General features: G+C 41.4%; 1 protein-coding gene and 1 pseudogene across 1 annotated transcript in view; both read right to left on the bottom strand.

Annotated features, from left to right (window-relative positions):
- The window catches only part of MTHFD1 (methylenetetrahydrofolate dehydrogenase, cyclohydrolase and formyltetrahydrofolate synthetase 1), a 71,871-nt gene extending 67,947 nt beyond the window's left edge, over positions 1-3,924 (bottom strand). The window contains exon 1 of the mRNA XM_058293287.2: positions 3,671-3,924. Within this exon, the coding sequence (XP_058149270.1) occupies positions 3,671-3,711 (41 nt within the window). The 5' untranslated portion in view covers positions 3,712-3,924. The remainder of the gene's footprint in view (positions 1-3,670) is intronic.
- An 8,726-nt stretch (positions 3,925-12,650) lies between these two features.
- LOC101416843 (matrin-3 pseudogene) lies at positions 12,651-15,977 on the bottom strand (annotated as a pseudogene).
- Positions 15,978-19,797: the final 3,820 nt, after the last annotated feature.

Below are 19,797 nucleotides of genomic sequence, written 5' to 3' on the forward strand. Positions count from 1 at the left end.
ATAAAAGAAGACACCTTAGCAGGGTGGGAAGAGTAGCAGAGAGAACAGCCTGCTATAAAGGAAAAGAGAAATTTATGAAATTCCTTTTAGCAAATAGTAAGTCCCTGAGTGAAAAAAAAAAAAAAAAAAAAGGCCATGTACTGGGTACAGACCTTAGTTCTAGTGAGCCTTGGCCACTAAGCAGCCTAGTAACCCTTGGCAAATCACATCACTTTTCTGGCCTAAACTGTTTCCTCAACCGCTAACGGGATGCGGGAGCGGACTGCATTCTGGAGAAATTCTGACTCTGGAACTCACGACCTGACCTGCCTTTCCTCCCTCTAAGGAACAAATTTTATAATTCAAGCACTACATTTTGGGAACATGACTAATCTGGGGAAGGATACTGCCCATTACACTTGAAGACTAGGATATTTGTCTCCAGAGAGGCCTAACAGGTAGTGGCAGCCAAGAAAGCTGACCTGCAGACTTGGTGTTCAAGGGACCCTTTCCCATACTACAGGCTCTGCCTGCTCAAGTGTAAAAAGCTCACTGACCTTTCCTCCCAAGAGAAAAGTAAAGGAGGAAAGGTAGGAACACAGCCAGAGACCCCACCTGCTTAAGCTGTAAGAACCACCTTGCTATTCAGGACTCCCCCAGGGCCAGCTACTTGCAGCAGCTTCAGTACCCAGGTGCTGGGAGGAATGTGCGACCCCACAAGCCAGGCAGGCTGTCCTCCCCACAGGGTCCTCCCTCCCTGAACTCTGAACACTGTATATCAGTTCTTGTAGTCGGGCTCTCTGTTAGGGGTTGAATTGGGTCCCCCTTCCCCCAGTCCACTCCACCCCTAAAAACCAGACATCTTCAAGTCCCAGCTCCCAATCCTGTGCATGTGACCTTATTGCAAATAAGGTCTTAAAGATGTTATCAGTTAAATTGAGGTCACATTGGATTAGAGTGGGCCCCAAACCCAGTATGACTGGTGTCCTTATAAGAGAAGTGGACAGAGGGGAGAATGCTATGTGATAACTAAGGTAGAGCAACTGGGGCTCAAAGATGGCTGGCAATCCACCAGGAGGCTAGGAAGAGGCAAAGAAGGTTCTCCCCAACAGATTTCCAACTTCTAGCCTCCAGAACTGTGAGACAATACATTTCTATTATATTCAGCCATGCAATTTGTGGCAACCCTAGGAAATTAAGATACTCTCTACGAAGGTGAAGGTGCCAAGATGTGGTAGGCTCTGAAACAGCCACTTTACAAGCACATTAAAAAAAAACTTCTATAAGCATAGAGGGGCCTTTGCCTTAATGCTCCTTTAAGAATTGTGTGAGTAGGAACTGGTCTTTCAACCACAGAGCAATATAAAAGGGAGCTATGTTAACTCTGAATAGGCAGGGGAGACCCTTCAAATACCTGGAACAGTCTTTTCTAGAAAATGATTTCTGTACCTGTGGCCAAATCACTGCTATACTATCCTTCAATGATAAGAATCAGATTTAGATTTAAGGCTTTAGGTAAGTGGTTCTCCATTTTCAAGATCAACCTAAATCACCAAATGAGCTTTTAAAAAAAGACCGGATTACTGGGATTATTGCCCTCTAATTAAATCATTCTGCTGTGGGGACAAAGTGATGATATTTTTCAAAATCTCCGAGTGTAAAGTGGTAAAATTACCTTGGAAAAGATTGGCAAAATGTACTAAAATTGATCGTACACACCGCCTATTACTCATAACTCTACTCTTAGATATAAACATACACCCAATAGAAATGTATATATTTTATATTCAAGATGTACAAGATGCTGATGGCAGCACTACTCACAATTGCTCAAAACTGGGAATCCAATTGTCAAGGATAAGTGAATACTGGCAAATTCATAGAGTAGAATACTATACAGCAATGAGTAAATAAACTACAACTACATGCAATAAGGAATAATCTCAGAAACACAATGTTGATTGAATAAGACAGACATAGAAAACTTTATACTGCATGGTTCCATATAAATCCAAAAACAAAATTAACCTACAGTGTTAGAAATCAGGATAGAGGCTACCTTTGTGGGGGCTGTGAATGGATGAGTATAACATGGAGGTTTCTGGGGTGCCAATAATGCCATTTCTTGATCTAAGTGCTGGTTACAAAGGTTGGTTGAGCTGTGAAAAACTCATGGAGCTATATAGGTAGGATAGATGCCAATACTCTGTATGTATTAATATTTAAATAAAGAGAAATAACAAAAACAAAGAGCTCCCTAAGTGATTTGAATGTGCAGCTAATGTTGAGAACCATTGCACTATAGCTCAAGGCAGGTATCACTGACAAAAAGATAAACCACCGATTCAACTAACTACGAATATTTATATAGCTAATGTTTATTGAACATTTTTTTATGTGCCAGGCACAGTTCCAAATGCTTTCCAGTGAAGACCTCATTTAATTCTCCTAACAACCCAATGACCTATTATTATCTTTGACATGAGGAAATTTTGGCACAGAGAAGTTACCTAGCTTAAAGCCATACAACCAGTAAAGAGTGAAATAAGGTCCCTAGGTGTTTGGGATACCAACATAAACAAGACAATCTACATTGTCCTTATGGAGCTTACCAACATATTTAAATAACTTGCTCTAAAGCCAACCCAAAACATACCTAGTGAGCACCTACTCTCAATAGCCTGCCTAACCTAAACTTTTCCTTTACAACCAGTTTTTCTAAAAGGATGACTTTATGAAGAAAAAAGCCACAAATAAAGAGAATAGGTTTGAATATAAGCAAACAAAAAAGAAAGTTCAAACAGAAACTATGCAATTTAGCAGGCCACGTGCTGAATGCATTCAGATATAGGTATTTATGATATCTTGTCCAAAAATCTGCCCAGGGTGAGTTTCACCACTAATGACCTTTAAATTCACTAAAAAATTTCCACTCACAAACTCAGGTGCTCTTCCAACAATTACTGTTGCCAGCAAAGGCAGTTACTAAATAACTGGTGTGCTCAAGGGCCCCAAGAGCAATTTCCAAGTAGGTCACACAGGCAATACCCTTTTCATTGGAATTTTGGGTTTTGTCAGGAAAAGTCCAAACTACAAAGTGGTTTAAGGCCAGGAGAGGCAGAGGAGAGCATGGCATAGAAAAGAAAGTTTATGGAGTTCCACTTAGAAAATGATAAAACTCCAGCGTAGAGAGAAAAGCTACGGGCTGGAAGGAGACCTTGGTTCTTCCTGACCGTCCATCACTAGTCAGCCTTGTAACCTTGCGAAGTCTTGTCACCTCACTAATCTGTCCCATCTCCGAGAGGAAGAAGGTGAAGTGGATTTCTCTGAGTTCAGCTGTGGCGCTCCTGGCAGACCACACTGCACTCTCGCATTGCACCAAGTAACCAACAGCTGCGTTTTCGGGAGCGTAGGTGAGGTGAAGGCGCTTGCTGCCCAGAAACACAGGGGACAGCCACCAGGCAGCCCACTAGAAGACGGAGCTTGTGCCCGGGGCTACAAGGGCCGGTGTTTAGGTATCATGGGGCTCAGGGCTATGTTCCCCTCCCGGCCCAGCCGGTGTGGCTCTTCCCCAAGGGTCCCCTTCCCCCACCGCAAAAAAAGAAAAAGGAAGAATGGGGGTCTGTGAGGATCTGCACGTTCAGTCAAGGACGTTGACTGCAGCCCAACACCCCCTACAATAAGTGCTTACGCGGAGGCCACCTTCCCGTTCAGGATTCCCGCCGGCGCCATAGCCTTTATTAATTCGCTGCCCACGCTGGACACGAACAAAATCGAAGCTCGACTCCCTCTGAGACCACACGGGGCAGCCCAGCACACGTGCTTGCGACTGCCCGGGAGACCACCCCTACTGCGCCTGCGCCCCGCGGAGCTGGGCGCGCATGCCGGTTTAGGAGGGACTTAGGTCCCTTAACTAGTTAAGTGGGGGTAGGTAGGGGCTGTGATGTTGCTGGCGGAAGACGGTAAAAGGGAAATGAAGGAAATCTGTGATGATTGGCTGGTGGGAATGATTGGCTGGCGGAAAGGGTCGTTCCAGACCGCGCCTGAGTGCTGGGCGGAAAAGCCCAAGAGTTAGGGTGTCAGAGGATACGCCAGGGGCGGGTTGATTCCAGCCAATCGGGAACGGGGCTGCGGGGGCGGAGCGGGGCGGCGGGGGCGGAGCGGGGCGGCGGGGGCGGAGCGGGGCGGCGGGGGCGGAGCGGGGCGGCGGGGGCGGAGCGGGGCGGCGGGGGCGGAGCCGGCGGCGGGCAGTGTCGCGGGAGAAAATTTTCGCGGGCGCGGGAAACTTTCCTTCCCGATCTACTTGCGGAGTCGGCGTGTGTTGAGCGCGGAGAGCTTAGAGGACTGTACTGGTCTGTGAATGTTAAACTTAGAGCATGCGGGACGGCTTCCGGTTTTTTTCAGCCATATCACACACCGGCGCAATCAGGCTCGACACGGGGAGGGGGGGAGGGACATCCTGGTTATAATTCGGAGGTTTTGGGACGGCCCTGGTAAGTGTTTCTAAAATCCTCCCCGGAGAATCTGATGCTCAGCCAGGGTTGCAGCCCATTGTTTTAGCGCCTGCTGAGCTGGGAGGCGTTTCAGAGCTGAGTGTAACCCTGGGGTGCTGATGATGTTGGAAAGGGGTTGGGATTGCCCTCGGCAAGGCCCAGTAGACACACCGAACTAGGCTAGGAAGGAAAAGGTTTATTTGCCAGTGGAGACCAGAGATAGACAGTCTCAAATCAGCCTTCCTTCCCCGGCCACAGAAATTCTAATATTTTATACCATCAGGGTGTGAAGGAATAATTGGGGCAAAACTGGACACAGTTCCTTCATTAACAAACATTAAGGGGTTGAACTTATGGGATGGGTACCAAACCAGGTTCTGGGATAGGCAGAGTAGAGATCAGTCACAAAGTTTTCCATATAGATATTCGAATAACAGGAAGGTAGAGTGTTTATCATCACAATGTCAAGTATAAAGCAAATACATCTATTTTAATGTTAGGTTATGGAGGACAGGATTGCCTCAGTCAAGTCCCTGGTGTTTGCAGAAACCAAAGTGTGGCTGGATTTAAATTGCTGTGATTCAGTTCCCCCCTGGAATAGGACCACTCACCAATCTTGCGGAAGTGGATGAATACCTATCTTAATTGTTTCCCTCTGACAAGGGGTGATGTTAAAGGTTTTTCTGGTGAAAGGTGAGATCCATTCAATGGAGATATTATTGATTGGACATCCCTTTTTCTGAGTCACTGGTAAGAAGAGGCTGGTATCCTACAAAGAGTCCAGTAGCCTGCAGTTGCTTAGAAATCAAAAGAATTAGTTTTAAGATAACTTACTCATGAGGCAAGGGGAGCTGTGTAGGGACAGATTTTCAAGAGAAGAAAATGAAGGGAGATAGGTTATTTATGAGGAAAACCCAAAAGTCTGTGTTTAGTAGGCTCCAGGTAATCCCTGCCACTAGGAGAGAGATTAGAACGAGAAGGCCAGCAAGAATATCAGGCTAAATATTCAGGTTGGGGTGTTTTCCTGGGCGTGGAGAATGTTTCCTGAGAAGTTATTTTGCCTCCACCCTGAAATATCTGTCGTTTCACCCTGGTGTGGTGGATCCATAGTGGGATTTCCTACAATTTGAGAGAATGAGTGACATATAACACTAGGTGGGGCCTGGTTCACTGGGAGCTGAGTTGACATTCAGGTTGGTGACCTTTTAGATGCAGAGCCACACCCAGCCTTCTGGTTTGACTGCAGTGGGATGTCTCTGGGGAATTTAAGACAGTTAGAAGCAAAGCTTTGGAATTCAGGGTTGCACCCAAAGATCTCGCGTATTGGATAGTAGTTAATTCAGGACTAGCAAGCATGTTATCTATATATTCATTTTTAAAGAAATGGCCTTCCATAAATCATTTTATAAGAACTGAAATTAAACCCTCTTTAGGAGCAGTTCTTAGTCTGAGTAGGGAAATGGGCTATGCTTTATCTCACTTGAGGTTAGTCTCTAAACAAGTAATCTGCATAAGACTAACGGACTAACCTCCAAAATGACCTCTCAACTATTTGAAATCTCTTAGCCATTAAAACTTTGTTTTGAGGAGCAGATGTAGCTCAAGTGGTTGAGCACCTGCTTCCCATCTACGAGCTCCTGGTTTCAATCCCCGGTACCTCCTAAAAGCAAACCAAAAAAAACCACTATTTTATAATTTTTCCCCTTTTGGTCTAACCCCACATTGTCAGAGAGGCCTATCCCTGGGAGTTAAGTCCTGCATTGCCAGGAAAAATCTCCGTAAGTCCAGTCCCACATTGCCGGGGAAAACTTTATACCTGAAAATCCTGTCCTACATAGGGGGGAAGGTAGAGAGTGTTGGTATAGAGAGGCAGGCCACATTTAAGTAACAAATAGGTACCCTAGAGGTGACTCTTAGGCATTAAGTATAGCTAGGTAGAGCTTTGTCATTACAGAAATAAGTTTCTTGAGTGCAAGCCTCGATATTGAGGGCTCAGTTTACTAACCTTGCAGAGTTCTACTGTTTGAATAAATTGGCAACTCATATTGTTTGAGAAAGTAATAGGAATTTCCCAGGTGAAGAAGTTTACTATTACTATGTTTTTCCCAATCACTTAGGGAACTTTCACAAATACCTTTCTGTCTTATGCTGAAACACTTAGAAATGCATCAGGGTATTACAACCATTCTATATAGAATATCACAGTCTCATTCACTAGCTTAGGTTCCATGTTAGCTGTGTTGTTTAAGCTGACTAGTCAGGTTAAATCATATAGTGCTTCCCAGAATTTTATCTTGACAAAATAAAGTTTAAAACTTAAAGTTTTAAAATACCAATAATATTACCTTTTTCCATGTATCCCGATTCACCTTATTCTTTAGATTTACCCCATTTTCCTTTTAAACTGAAGTCTAATTCTTTTTAGCTTCTTTAATTGGGATAGTCTTTTAGAATTAATGATGCTTTTTCAGCACCTTTAGAAATGGTTAACTTTAGCGCTGAGTTCCAGGAGTCATATAGGCCCTTAAAAATTCTAGGTTGCTAATGATAGGTTATATGCAAAGAGTAAAGCATCTTAGGGCTTAGAAATAACAATTAGAGATCAGAGGTCAGGTATAAATAGGACTGCTGCAAGTGCTTACGTTCTGTGCCTTAATTTCTTTATGAGTATTTTAAATAAATCTCTAGAGATCATTAACTACAGAACATAGTAGTTTTGTTTCATTTTATAGACTTTTGCTTTGCTTTTCCTTTAAAGTCCCTTTTTGTTGAAGATGGGATGAATGCATGTTCTTTTAGAGAATCATCAGAGCAAAACTAACCAATAAGAGATTTTGGTTGTTTTCATAACATCACAGTTTTCTAAGAATAACTTAAACTATAACCAACAATTTCATCATGTTGATCAGTATTAGGATAGAACAGACATGGAGAACTTCAAAAGTTTTTTAAGAATTTTCATACAGTCCCCAAATACGTAGGTAAATTACTGTTTACCCACAAAGAAACTTCAGCAGTACTAGAAGAAAACTATTTTTCTAGTAATTTTTATGAGAATCTAAGATTCCCAATGGAATTAAGATTATCTTCTCACTACAACTGCCTTAATAAAATTATACATTTATTTGAAATATTAATGTCCCCACCGTAAGAGTATATTACTTTCAACATATAAATGCACTACCTCTTCCCCCGCTTCTCCCCGCCCCCCCCCCCCGCCCCACGTGGGACATGACTCCTGGGGATGGGCCTCTCTGGCACTGAGGGATTATTACTAAGCACCAACTAGGGATGCATTTGGAAGAAAGACCTTGACCAAAGGGGGAAATATTAACTACAAAGGAGTTTTTATGACTAAGAGATTTCAAAGTGAGTCAGGAAGTCATTCCAGAGGTTATGCTTAAGCACATCTCGGCAGGATCTCATTGACTGCCACAGGATTTCGGCACCCTGTCAGTGGGACTTACTTTGGAATATATGTTCCCTAATGTAACAGAACTAGATACATTAGGGCTCTCTGTATCTTTTATTTGAACCTATAATTATCATTATGCTCATTAAATATAGGTTCCAGAGACTTACATCTTTGTTCTGTTCACGTGCTGGTTAGGCCTGAATCTCAGCAGAGTTGCACACTTAACTCTCCAGTTCATTGGACTCACCCAGAACAACCAACAAATGGATGATAATGGACAATGCCCATTCCAAAAAACAGAGTTTCTACAACTGCAAGCAAGACAGTTCCATCCGTCTGCCCCAGGGGACCTAAGCCCTCTCTCAACCAGAAACAGAGTGGATGTTACCATCCCCAAATCCTCAAGATTGACAAATGAACAAACATAAGGGGGGAATGCAACTATGGACTAAAGTAGACATCATTATTCTAGCAATGAAAGAACTTGTATCATTGATATAAAGGCAATGGCCATGAGAGGTTCTGAGGGGAGGGACAGGGAAGAAAAAGTAACATGGGACATTTTTGGGACATTGGAGTTGTCCTGCATGACCTTGCACTGGCAATAATAGATACAGGCCATTATACATTTTGTCAAAACCTATGAAATTTTGTGGTGCAAAGTGTAAACTAGAGGGAAGCCAGGGTGGCTCAACTGATAGAGCGTCTGCCTACCATATAGGAGGTTCAGGGTTCAAACCCAGGGCCTCCTGGCCTGTGTGGTGAGCTGACCCATGCACAGTGCTGCTGTGTGCAAGGAGTGCCCTGCCATGCAGGGGTGTCCCCTGTGTAGGGGAGCCCCATGTTCAAGGAGTGCGCTCTGCAAGGAAAACCGCCCTGTGCAAAAAAAAGCACAGCCTGCCCAGGAGTGGTGCTGCACACACAGAGAGCTGACACAGCAAGATGACACGACAAAAAGAGACAGACTCCTGGTGCTGCTGAGAGTACAAGCAGACACAGAAGGACACAGAGTGAATGGACACAAGAGAGCAGACAACTGGGGTGGGGGGGGGCGTGGTGGTGGAGAGAGAAATCTTAAAAAAAAAAGTGTTAAATATGATGTAAACTATAGACCATGGTTAGTAGCAGTGCTTCAAAATGTGTTGATCAATTGTAACAAATGCACCACTCTCATAAAAGATGTTAATGGGGGGAAGTATGTGTGTGGTGGGGGAGTATACGGGAATTCCCTATATTTTGGTGTAACATTTATGTAATCTAAAACTTCTTTAAAAATTAAAAAATTAAAATTAAAAAAACTTTAAAAAAGAAAGTCAGTCTTTAGTTTTACATCAGTACACCATTCAGTAAATAAATTCTAGTTAATAGATCATAATAAATCAAGGTAGCATCTTATAGGTTTCTCTGCTATGAAGTTACTTTTTTTATCAATATCAACTCATAGATTTTTACTTAATAATGGCTTCCCAGAATCAATTATTTACACTGAAATCTTTCTGTTTAGAAAGTGCTTTTACAAGCTTCTTATAACCATCCATAACCACATAGACTAGTTATTTTACTTTAAGACAAATTTCACCTTTAAATAAACTTACTGAATTACAGTCAACAACAAGTAAAATTTACTTCCACAACCCTTCTATAACTTTTCATATCTATTCAAGTCTTGTCCTACACATTTCCACTCTGTTTTTATGAAAACCAGCCATCTTATCTTAGGACAAAACACACTCCCTTAAACAAGATTTCACAAACCTTTTACTTCTTTCTGTATCCATTTAAGTCTTATCTTCCTCATTCTATTCTGTGAAAAACTAGTCCTTTCATGTTAGGCAAAAAAAATATTTTTAAAAGACGTTTGTAAAAATAATTTCATTAATTAAAAACTTAAAGGGCATGGAGCTGGCTCAAGCTACTGAGTACCTCTCTCCCACGTGAGAGGTCCCAGGTCTGGTTCCTGGTGCCTCCTAAACAGAAGACACAGCACACAGCAAATGGACACAGAGAGCAGATAACGAGTGCAAACAACAGCTGGTGGGGGCGGAATAAATAAATAAAACAAATCTTTGGAAAAAAAAAATGTTGGAGGACATTATGTTGAATAAAGCAAGCCAAACACAAAAGGACAGATACTGTATGATTGCATTACTTGAACCAAATATATTGTATAACATATTGTATGATTTTTAAAAAAATTTATATGTATCCAGTACATTTAATTGAGAAATTTATGTTTTTTTCAACTGTTTTTATGTTTTAATTATTGTTAATATTTTCAATTATTAAATGTACAAAATAAAGTTTAAAAAAACTTACAATTTTATCTTAGAAAGAATTAACAGACTTAATGTTAGCTTATTAGGATCTGTATAAAACTAGCAAGATTACACCTGAGTAGAATAAAATTAAAATGATAGTTCACATTTTAAAAAAAGCTTTTCTTTTCCATCACAGGAGGTTAAAACCTCTTTGTTTTCATAATACCTTAAAATTATAAATAACCTTAAAATCATACTGAATATCAGACTCTGGAAAATACATTATAACTGCTTTATTTGTTTTAATCATAATTTAGAAAAACCTTTCCACAGTTTTAAAGGACTATTTCTTTACTTACTAAAATTTGGCTGTAGGATTTTTTTTTTCCAAGATTTTTGTTTATTAATTTTACTCCCTTCCCCTCCTCCTGCCCAGCTGTTTTTGCTTTGTTATCTTCTCTTCTCATTTTCTCTCCTCTAGGATTCACTGGGATTCGGTCCTGGAGACCTCAGATGGGGAGAGAGGTTACCTGTCAATTGTGCCACCTCAGTTCCTGGTTTCTGCTGCACTTCACCTTGACTCTTGCCTTGTTTCTCTTTTTGATGTGTCATCATCTTGCTGCATGACTCACTTGCATAGGGCACTGGCTCACCATGTGGGCGCTTACATGGGCACTCATGTGGGCACTGGCCAACAGTCTGGCACTTGTGCAGGAACTGGCTTGCCATGCAGGCATGCTTTCTCTCCTTCATTTTGACCAGGAGGCCCCAGGGATCAAACCCAGGTTGTCCCGTATGGTAGGCAGAAGCTCTATCTCTTGAGCCACATCTACTTCCCTGGCTATAGGGTTATTAATTACACTCATTCTCAAGGCTGTAAACATTGAATTGAGGAATTACAGGACAAACTATCTAAAATGAGGTTTATTCTGTAATATTCCCTCTGTCCCTATTACTTTTTATTTCCAGGCCTAGTTGACAGACTTCTAAGCAAAATGCACATCTCCCCAGTCTTTCTGCACCCAGCCCATCGCCAGTAGTTTCCTAAGTTAGTCTTAATGAGTCACTCAAATTCAGTCAAGTTTAGATGAAGACTCTGGGGACAAGATAGGCTATAGAAAGATAGTGGAAGAATGCAGGTCAACCTTTTAGTTTTTAGTTTTTTTCCCCACTAAACCGTTTCTTTAGTCAGAGTTATATGACTTCTTTAGATTATAAGATTTAAAAGAGCACCAGAAGCTCAAATATATGTGATTATTTAATTTTTAGCAGTTTGAATAGAGCTTAAGAGTTTATTAATTTGATATTACCATCTGGAGGTATGAAAATACACAGTGAACAAATGGACACAAATAGACATACAAACAAAAATACAAAACTGCTAATTTGACTCATAATTTTCACTTTTTTGGTATAGTTGTCTTGGTTTTTCCATCATTCCACATCTCTGGTCTTTACTGCTTTTAAGATTTCCTCTGGGATCAGTGTTGGCTGTAATATGCAAGCTTGTTCTTAGAAATAGTTATTAGTAACCAGCAACCAGTTAGGAATAATTGAGCAGTATAAATGCAGTTAAACACTAATGTAGCAGTTTAAACACAGAATATTTATTATACCTAAGTAACACCATTTAATGAACAGACACTTAACACATATATTCTGGATTACTTTTCAGGAGTACACTTAATAGACAGACTTAAGGTTCAGGAGTATATCCAACAGACAGACTGGAAGTTCAGGAGTAAGCTTTTGATTCAAAACTGGAAAAGTTGCTCCTGTATCTAGCAGAAAGTTTACTAATTCCTTACCCACTTGGAAAGAGACCCGAGGTTCCCTGTGGATGATTAGGATTTTTTCTTGACTGGTGGAAAGTGTCCCTGGGCCCTATCACTCAAGATAGCGATCTTCATCCCCAGTAAATTGTGGGTGTTCTGCTGCAGGCTTAGGAGTCTTTGGTGCTCCTTTCCTTGCAAGATGGACATTCTCACTTCCAATGCCCACCCTCTTTGCAGTAAGCACACTGCAGGGGGGCCTAGAGGCTTTCTAGGAGCCTCAGGGGTCTTTCCTTTTATTGGTTGCCTCTGTTACTGGAGGGTTTTGCTCAGGACTACTAAAGATTAGCATTTTTTTTTTAACGTGGAATGTTTCAGACGAAAGTAATAAAAATACAATTGGTTTTGTTCTTTATTGAATGGAATCCAAAGTTGTTGACATTTCTTTGACGCCTATAACTACTAAATTTGATTTCTCTGAATGTTTCTACATATTTTTCTTAGTGGTGCAAGTTATCTTAAGTAGCTTATGTTGTCAGTCTCTACAAAGTACTTCTGTTGCCATTCTGATAAAACTATTCTTTATTAACTTAACCATATATGTATATTTCTACTATAACACTTAAACACATGAACAGACATCTATTATTTTTCCACTAAAACAAGAGTACAATATTTTTTCTAGCTATCAGTACTGTATTTTAAAAAGGTTGACATTAAAAACAAAGAACCATTATTTTCTCTTGAAATCATTAAGCATCTTGAATATCTTAGCTTCCTTCTGCCTGCGTTCTTCTGCCAATTTATTCAGAAATTTCATCAATTTCTGATAATGAGGAAGGCTGCTGCAATGGGTATTCTTTGCAACTTCTTCATTAGTATAAAAGAGTGAACACAGCTTACAGTAAAACCCTGTTTTAGGTATCACAAAGTCTATACTAACAGGAACATTGGGCTGATATGGTCCGATTCTATACTCATCTGGGGTTGTATATTCCTCCTTGTTTTCAACACTTTGGCCATCTGCATTTTCACTTGTATCTTTGTTGGGATCATCAGCATTCTCAGCAGATTCAACGCCTGGCTCTGTATTTTCCTCATTTTAAATTCCATTTTCCAACACTGCTTCATTTTCTTGATCAAGTTCCTCAATCTTGTCCACCCTTTTAAGCTTTTTTTTCACTACTGAAGAACTTGAATTTGCTTTTTTTTTTACAGATTTGTCTGAAGGCACCTTTTTCCCATCAGAAGCCACATCACCTAAATTTGCAAGATCTGTCTCATCTCCCACTGAACTACCACTTTCTAGCAGTGCTGCTGCTGCAGCTTCATCTACAAGGAGCTCATCTTCAGATTCAAGAAGCATGTTAGGTTCTTCTGTCTGGTCATCTTGTTATCTTTCTCACCATCTTCATCTGACTTCTCTTCTTGTTCTTTAACTTCACCTGTACTTTCAGTCTTCTGGGAACCATCAGTTTTGGATTTCTTATCACTTGGAAATTCTTTCCCATCTGGAGAATAAGACCTTTTTTGGGATTTATCTTTTTTCAGTAAGTCATTGCCTCTGTTCAAAATCCTCAGTACCAGTTTTTGTACTTCTCAGGTCAACCTTCACACATCTTCCCTGAAACCAAAGGGCCTTTTTCAAACAATGGCCAACCATTGCCATTATATCTTCTCTGGTCTCCATCTCAATAAAGGCCTGACTTTTCATCCTCATCAGTAAATAATTCTTTATTTTTCCGTAGGGCTCAGCAGGTTTGAGGACAGCACTGTCAGAATAGCCAGAATGGGGTAAATTGCCGAGGTGTATCACACGTCCAAGCTCTTGCTTTTGATCAAACTTCTGATCTGTCTTCCCTTCAGGTTTCTTTATTCTTTTATACTTCTGGGGCAAATGGACTCTCACTGACTTCCCAAATACTAATGCTGGTGTGGTTGTATAATAATCAACTGCAGCCTGAGCATCTTCTGTGGTTGCCATCTCATGAATACCTCATTAATTTTATCTAGAATAAGATGATTTGAAATGACTCCAACTGGTTCCACCAGCTGTAACAGCTGGTACCTTAAGTTTTTCCCTCGCTGAAAATCCATGATGTGAACAACTCTGCTAATTTCCACTCTGCCTTTTTGCATCTTGGTCCTTTCAGGTTTCCATTTCCAGCACCCAGATTTCCTCTTCATCCAACTGCTGGCCCCCCAAGATGAAATGAGAGAGGTGGAGGTCCCAGAATTCCTCGTGCTGGGTTTGTAGATTGCTGCAACATGAATGGATCCTCCATTGTCTGTCCTGTATCATTGTCAGATTCTATTCTGGGTAGATTTCAAGAAGAAGCTGGCATTGCTGACTATGACTTGCTCCATTGATACATTGACTCCACTTATTAGAATGAACTGGCAAATCACATATAGAGCACAGATGGGGATAACGCTTTGGTAAGAGTCGATGGAAGTCTTTAACATTGCTACTTGGAGGAGCTCCTCTCTTTATTTTAAAGAGAGATCTCTCTTTTTAAGGGGCCAGGACCACATCCCATTCTCTCATACTCACTGTCAAATTTATGATAGTTATACGAGGTCTCACCAAAAAAAACGAATCAACCCTACACCTTTCTCCATCTCTTAATCTGTCATCTTCATAATCCATTCTGTCATAATAACCAGGTTCTTGAGAACGACTTCCATGGTCATAATCAAGCACTGGGTTGAGACTAGGACCACGATCATCAAAACTATCTCTTCTAAAGTGCCCTTTTTCTTCCCAATCTTGCCTAGGAACTCTGTATAGTGACCCTGTGTAGCAGACCTGCCATCTCTACCATAACTCAATGTAGGGCCTTCTTCAGTTCTCCGCCTTTTAAGCTGTAGAAAGATTTGGGGCAAATTCTGAGGCGTAATCTTGTCCTCTGGATAGCGACTCAGTTCATTTAAGTCTCTAGTAGACAGACCAAAGCTGGCCAAAATATTTCTGGCCTGCTCTGCATCTCCATGGTATTGAGAAGACAAAGGGAATGGACCTCTACTTCCAAAGTTTTGTGTTTTTAAAAAAGATTTATTTATTTATTTCTCTCCACCCCCCCCCCCCCAGTTGTCTGTTCTCTGTGTCTATTTTTTGCGTCTTCTTTGTCCACTTCTGTTGTTGTCAGTGGCACTGGAATCTGTGTTTCTTTTTGTTGTGTCATCTTGTGACACAGTTCTCAGTGTGTGCGGTGCCATTCCTGGTCAGGCTGAACTTTCTTTTGTGCTGGGCGGCTCTTTACGGGGTGCACTCCTTGCGCGTGGGGCTCCCGCACGCGGGGGACACCCTGCGTGGCAGGGCACTCCTTGCGCGCATCAGCACTGCGCATGGCCAGCTCCACACGGGTCAAGGAGGCCCGGGGTTTGAACCGCGGACCTCCCATATGGTAGACGGACGCCCTAACTACTGGGCCAAAGTCCGTTTCCCACTTTTTGCAATTTGTAACAAAAATCAGGAGCTGTATAATAGTATTATACTCTAAAGACCCCTGTACTGGCCATTTCTGCTCACCTTCTAATGCATATTGAGATCGGACTTCCCTACAAAGGCAGATCATTCTCTTTTTAGTAATAGGTCCATACCCAAATTGTTCTCAGTGTTTAATGATGCAACCCAATGGGTTGCTATTTCCCTTCACTTCCGAACTCTGGTTATTTCTATTCTAGTTAAACAAGTCCAGAACCAAGACCTAGGCCACCAAGCTCAGCAACACTTCCTTATATCAGGGGCTGCTCCCTTCCCTATTCCAAAGCCAAACCTGAAACCCAAGAATAGCAAATACCACTTACAGCTTTGGCAGGAACTAATGTGCTGCTGAGTATTTAGAGAATAACAAACACTCACAACCCACATAACCGAACCTGTGTTCCTATATAGCCTGCTGCCTTTAGGGATTCTGGACACCTGAGGCAAGAGATTCCCATCCTCTCTCAAAGTAAAGCACTCAGGTGGCTGCAGAGCTGGGGTTCGTGAATGTTTTACCTAGAGGGTCTAGGAGTCCTCCAAACAGTGTAGTTCTTACAAGGACTCCCACCTCATGTTGGGTGCCAAATTGAAGAGGGTCAGGGTAGTCTTTGGCTAGGTTCATTCACTCAGCACAGCAGAATAGACAGACACACTGAACTAGGCTAGGAAGGAAGGGAGGATTTACCAGCAGGAGACCAGAGATGTACAATCTCGAATCAGTCTCCCCCTATCTGCAGAAATTCTAACATTTTATACCATCGGGGTGTTAAGGAATAACAGGGGCAGAGCTAGACATAGGTTCCTTCATTAATAAACATTAATGGGTTGAATATGTTGGGGTGGGTTCCAAAGCAGGGTGAGTTACAAAGTTACAATCATTATCAGAGATCAAGGTTCTGGGGTAGGAAAGTACAGAGTAGAGGTCAGTCACAAGGTTTTCCATATCGATATTCAACAGGAGGGTAGAGTGGTTATCATCACAATGTCAAGTATAAAGCATTTAAATCTATTTTAATGTTAGGTTATAGAAGACAGAACTGCCTTAATCAAGACTCTGGTGTTTGCAGAAACCAAAAGGGGCTGGATTTAAATTGCTGTGGCTCAGTGTTCAAGGAGGGTCGTCAGCTTTGCAAGTCTAGATTTTGTCAAATCCCCCACGGCCGATCTGGGGTTGGAGAAGAGACCTGACCCTCACCACCTAGATGCCAGTTAACCCAAGATTTAGAGGCGCCTGATACTTTGGTTGTTGCTGAATACGAGCAGGCATTTCCTTTCTGAAGACTTCTTTTGGAGAAGAAATTAGATGGGGTGTTTGCTTGGGGAGCATGCAGGAGGACAAAGGCAGCTGGGATGCTTGTGAGGACTGATAATTTATAAAATCCAGGTTTAGCAGTATATACTAATGAGTAATTGGTGTAGGGCTGGCTCAGTTTCCTTCATTAATAAACGCTAAGGATGGGGGGTGGGTACAAAACCAGGGTAAGTTACAAAATTATTATAATCACAAAACAATTATTTGCATAAATCAAGGGTCAGTTACAAGGTTTTTTTATGGATTTAAAACAGAGGAGGGTGGAGTTGTTGCTTCTTCAATAGAAATGTTCATGTACAAAGGTAAAATCAATCTGGAAAGATCATTATCATAATCACCACCAAATTAGCGGGTGGAGTTGTTGCTTCTTCAATAGAAATGTTCATGTACAAAGGTAAAATCAATCTGGAAAGATCATCATCATAATCACCACCAAATTAGCAGGTCTTAATTAGAAATGACCCCAAGGTAAGAGCTGTGTGACAGAATCATCATAATGGCAGGTAGAAATGACAGTATACAAAGGGTAAGGTTGGTCTAGCCAGTTTCAGTAATTTCAGGAATTAACCTTTGGCTATTTTATAATATACTGGAAATAAAAGTCATGTATATAATGATTCAGTTATCATAATTATTTGTTAATTCTTAACCCTTGGTTACAGGAGTGAGATGAGTGCTGTTTTAGAAGTGGAGTGGGGACATGACTTTTGAGCAGAAATAAGAATGGACTGAGGAAGTTAGCCATGAAAAAAAAACCTGACAACAGCATTCTAGGCAAAAACTCTAGTCACGAACAAGCACATACCAGAGAGCCTGGAGCGAGGGAAAGAGGAAGTGGGAATTGAGATCAGAAAAATAGAGCAATATAATGCAGGGCCTTGTAAGAATTTTGGATTTTACTCTGTAATGGAAGTTTAGAGGGATCTGAGTAGTAGAGTAGCATCTAATTATTTTTTTAAGAGGTCATTCTGGCCCTGGGTGAATAATAGATTGTAAGGGGGTGAATGGAGATGCAGGGAGACCAACTTCACTATTGCAGGAGTCCAGGCAAGTTATGATGGTGCCTACAATAGAGTAGCAGCCACCAGGGTAGTGAGGAATTGGTTGCTGGATATAGATTGTGATGGTAGAAGCAAAAGGAATTTTGTTGATGGATTAGTTGTGGGGTTTTTATGTGAGGAAGAAAGAGAGAAATTAGGGAAAATTCCAAGGCTTTTGGCCTGAGTGACTGGATGCATGGTGTCACCATTTTCAGGGAAGGTTAGAGAAGGAAAAGGTTGGGTAGGGGGCAACCTGAGATTTTAGTTTTTGTTATGTTAAATTTGAAAGGAGCTATAGACAGTTGAGGAAATGAGCGTTTATGAGTACATCAGGACAGAGGTTAGGGCTAGAGAGAGAGTTCTGACAGCCATCTGTACATGAATAATATTGTAAAGACAAAAATTATAAACCTAAGAAAATAAGTTTATAATTAAATCAAAAAAGAAGAGTATAGATCAATATGTTCGATATGTAAACCAAGAACCCTGCAACATTCAGAGGCTGAGCAAAGGATGAGGAACCAAGGAACAGAGAAGGAAAAGAACTGCTAATGAAATAACAGGAAAACCAAGATAACATGTATCATAAAAGCTAAATGAAGTGGGAAACGGACTTTGGCCCAGTGGTTAGGGCGTCCGTCTACCACATGGGAGGTCCGCGGTTCAAGCCCCGGGCCTCCTTGACCCTTGTGGAGCTGGCCATGCGCAGTGCTGAAGCGTGCCGCGCCACGCAGGGTGTCCCCCGCGTAGGGGAGCCCCACGCGCAAGGAGTGCACCCATAAGGAGAGCCGCCCAGCGCGAAGGAGGGAGCAGCCTGCCGAGGAATGGCGCCGCCCACACTTCCCGTGCCGCTGACGACAACAGAAGCGGCCAAAGAAACAAGACGCAGCAAAAAGACACAGAAAACAGACAACCGGGGGAGAGGAGGGGAATTAAATAAATAAAAATAAATCTTTAAAAAAAAAAAAAAAAGTTATAAAATTAAAAAAAAAAAAAAGCTAAATGAAGGAAGTGATTTAAGAGGAAAGAGTGTGTCAAATGCTGCTGAGAAGTTATTAAGGAGAGGATTCCGAACTGATCATGGAATTTGGTGAGAAGGAAAGCATTGGTGAACTTGAAGTGGACATGTTCATTGGAGGGATAGAGATTAAGCTTGGATTGTGCAGTAGCATTGGGTCAAACGTTCAGTTCAATTATGTTCAGTACAATGGCACTTGGGGTGTAATTTATGACAAAATACACATCTGGGTTTATCTGATTTTTTATTATCAAAAATTTAGGTTAGATACATGATTCTGTAGGTCTATTTGTGAGTTATAGTGTTGTAGAATTTAAGAGAAGTTCAATTATTTGAGTAAAGAGAGGCCAGGACTCAGGAATGATTTTGAGAAGGAAAAATGGTTTATTGATGGCCGGCAGGACTCGGGAACTTCTGTTTGAATCCCGAGCCCCGGAACAAGATTTTTAAACGTCTTTTATACAGAGAGGAAAGGCTAAATGGTCCCTTTGTTTCAGTTCTCAACAGGCTTCAATTAGCATATATCTCTTCCACATTTTAGGTAAGCTTTTAGCATGGACTCTAGATATTTTAGATAAGCTTTTAGCATATTTACTTTTTGCATTTTTCCTAAATACTTAAAGTTTATAGCCCTTGCATTGTTAAACATTTCCTGGGACTGGAGCCGCTGCTACTGTTCCTAAGGGCAGGACTGCAGCCTCTTACTGTTCCACACCCACAAGTCAAATAACTTAGTTATTTTTGAAGAGACAAAGAGCCTTCCATCTATAGCCTACATCATTCCCCCCCTTTTGCTAAAGTTTAACTTGCTAAGCTTTGGCATAATTATTGTTGGAGCTATGAGGTAGATGGCTGTTTGTTGTCTTGATTGATTATTTATCAGTCTTTAGTACAGCATCCAGGACTGTTTTTAGAAGTTTAGAACTTTTCATTCTGGACAGCAGAATCTTGGGCAGGGGCCTCCTGCAGTTATTTTGCTGCCACTGGCACTCACGTGGATTTCCAGTCAGGTTTCAGATCTAT

This window comes from Dasypus novemcinctus, chromosome 3 (assembly GCF_030445035.2).
Source record: "Dasypus novemcinctus isolate mDasNov1 chromosome 3, mDasNov1.1.hap2, whole genome shotgun sequence".
In the NCBI taxonomy this organism is placed as follows: domain Eukaryota; kingdom Metazoa; phylum Chordata; class Mammalia; order Cingulata; family Dasypodidae; genus Dasypus; species Dasypus novemcinctus.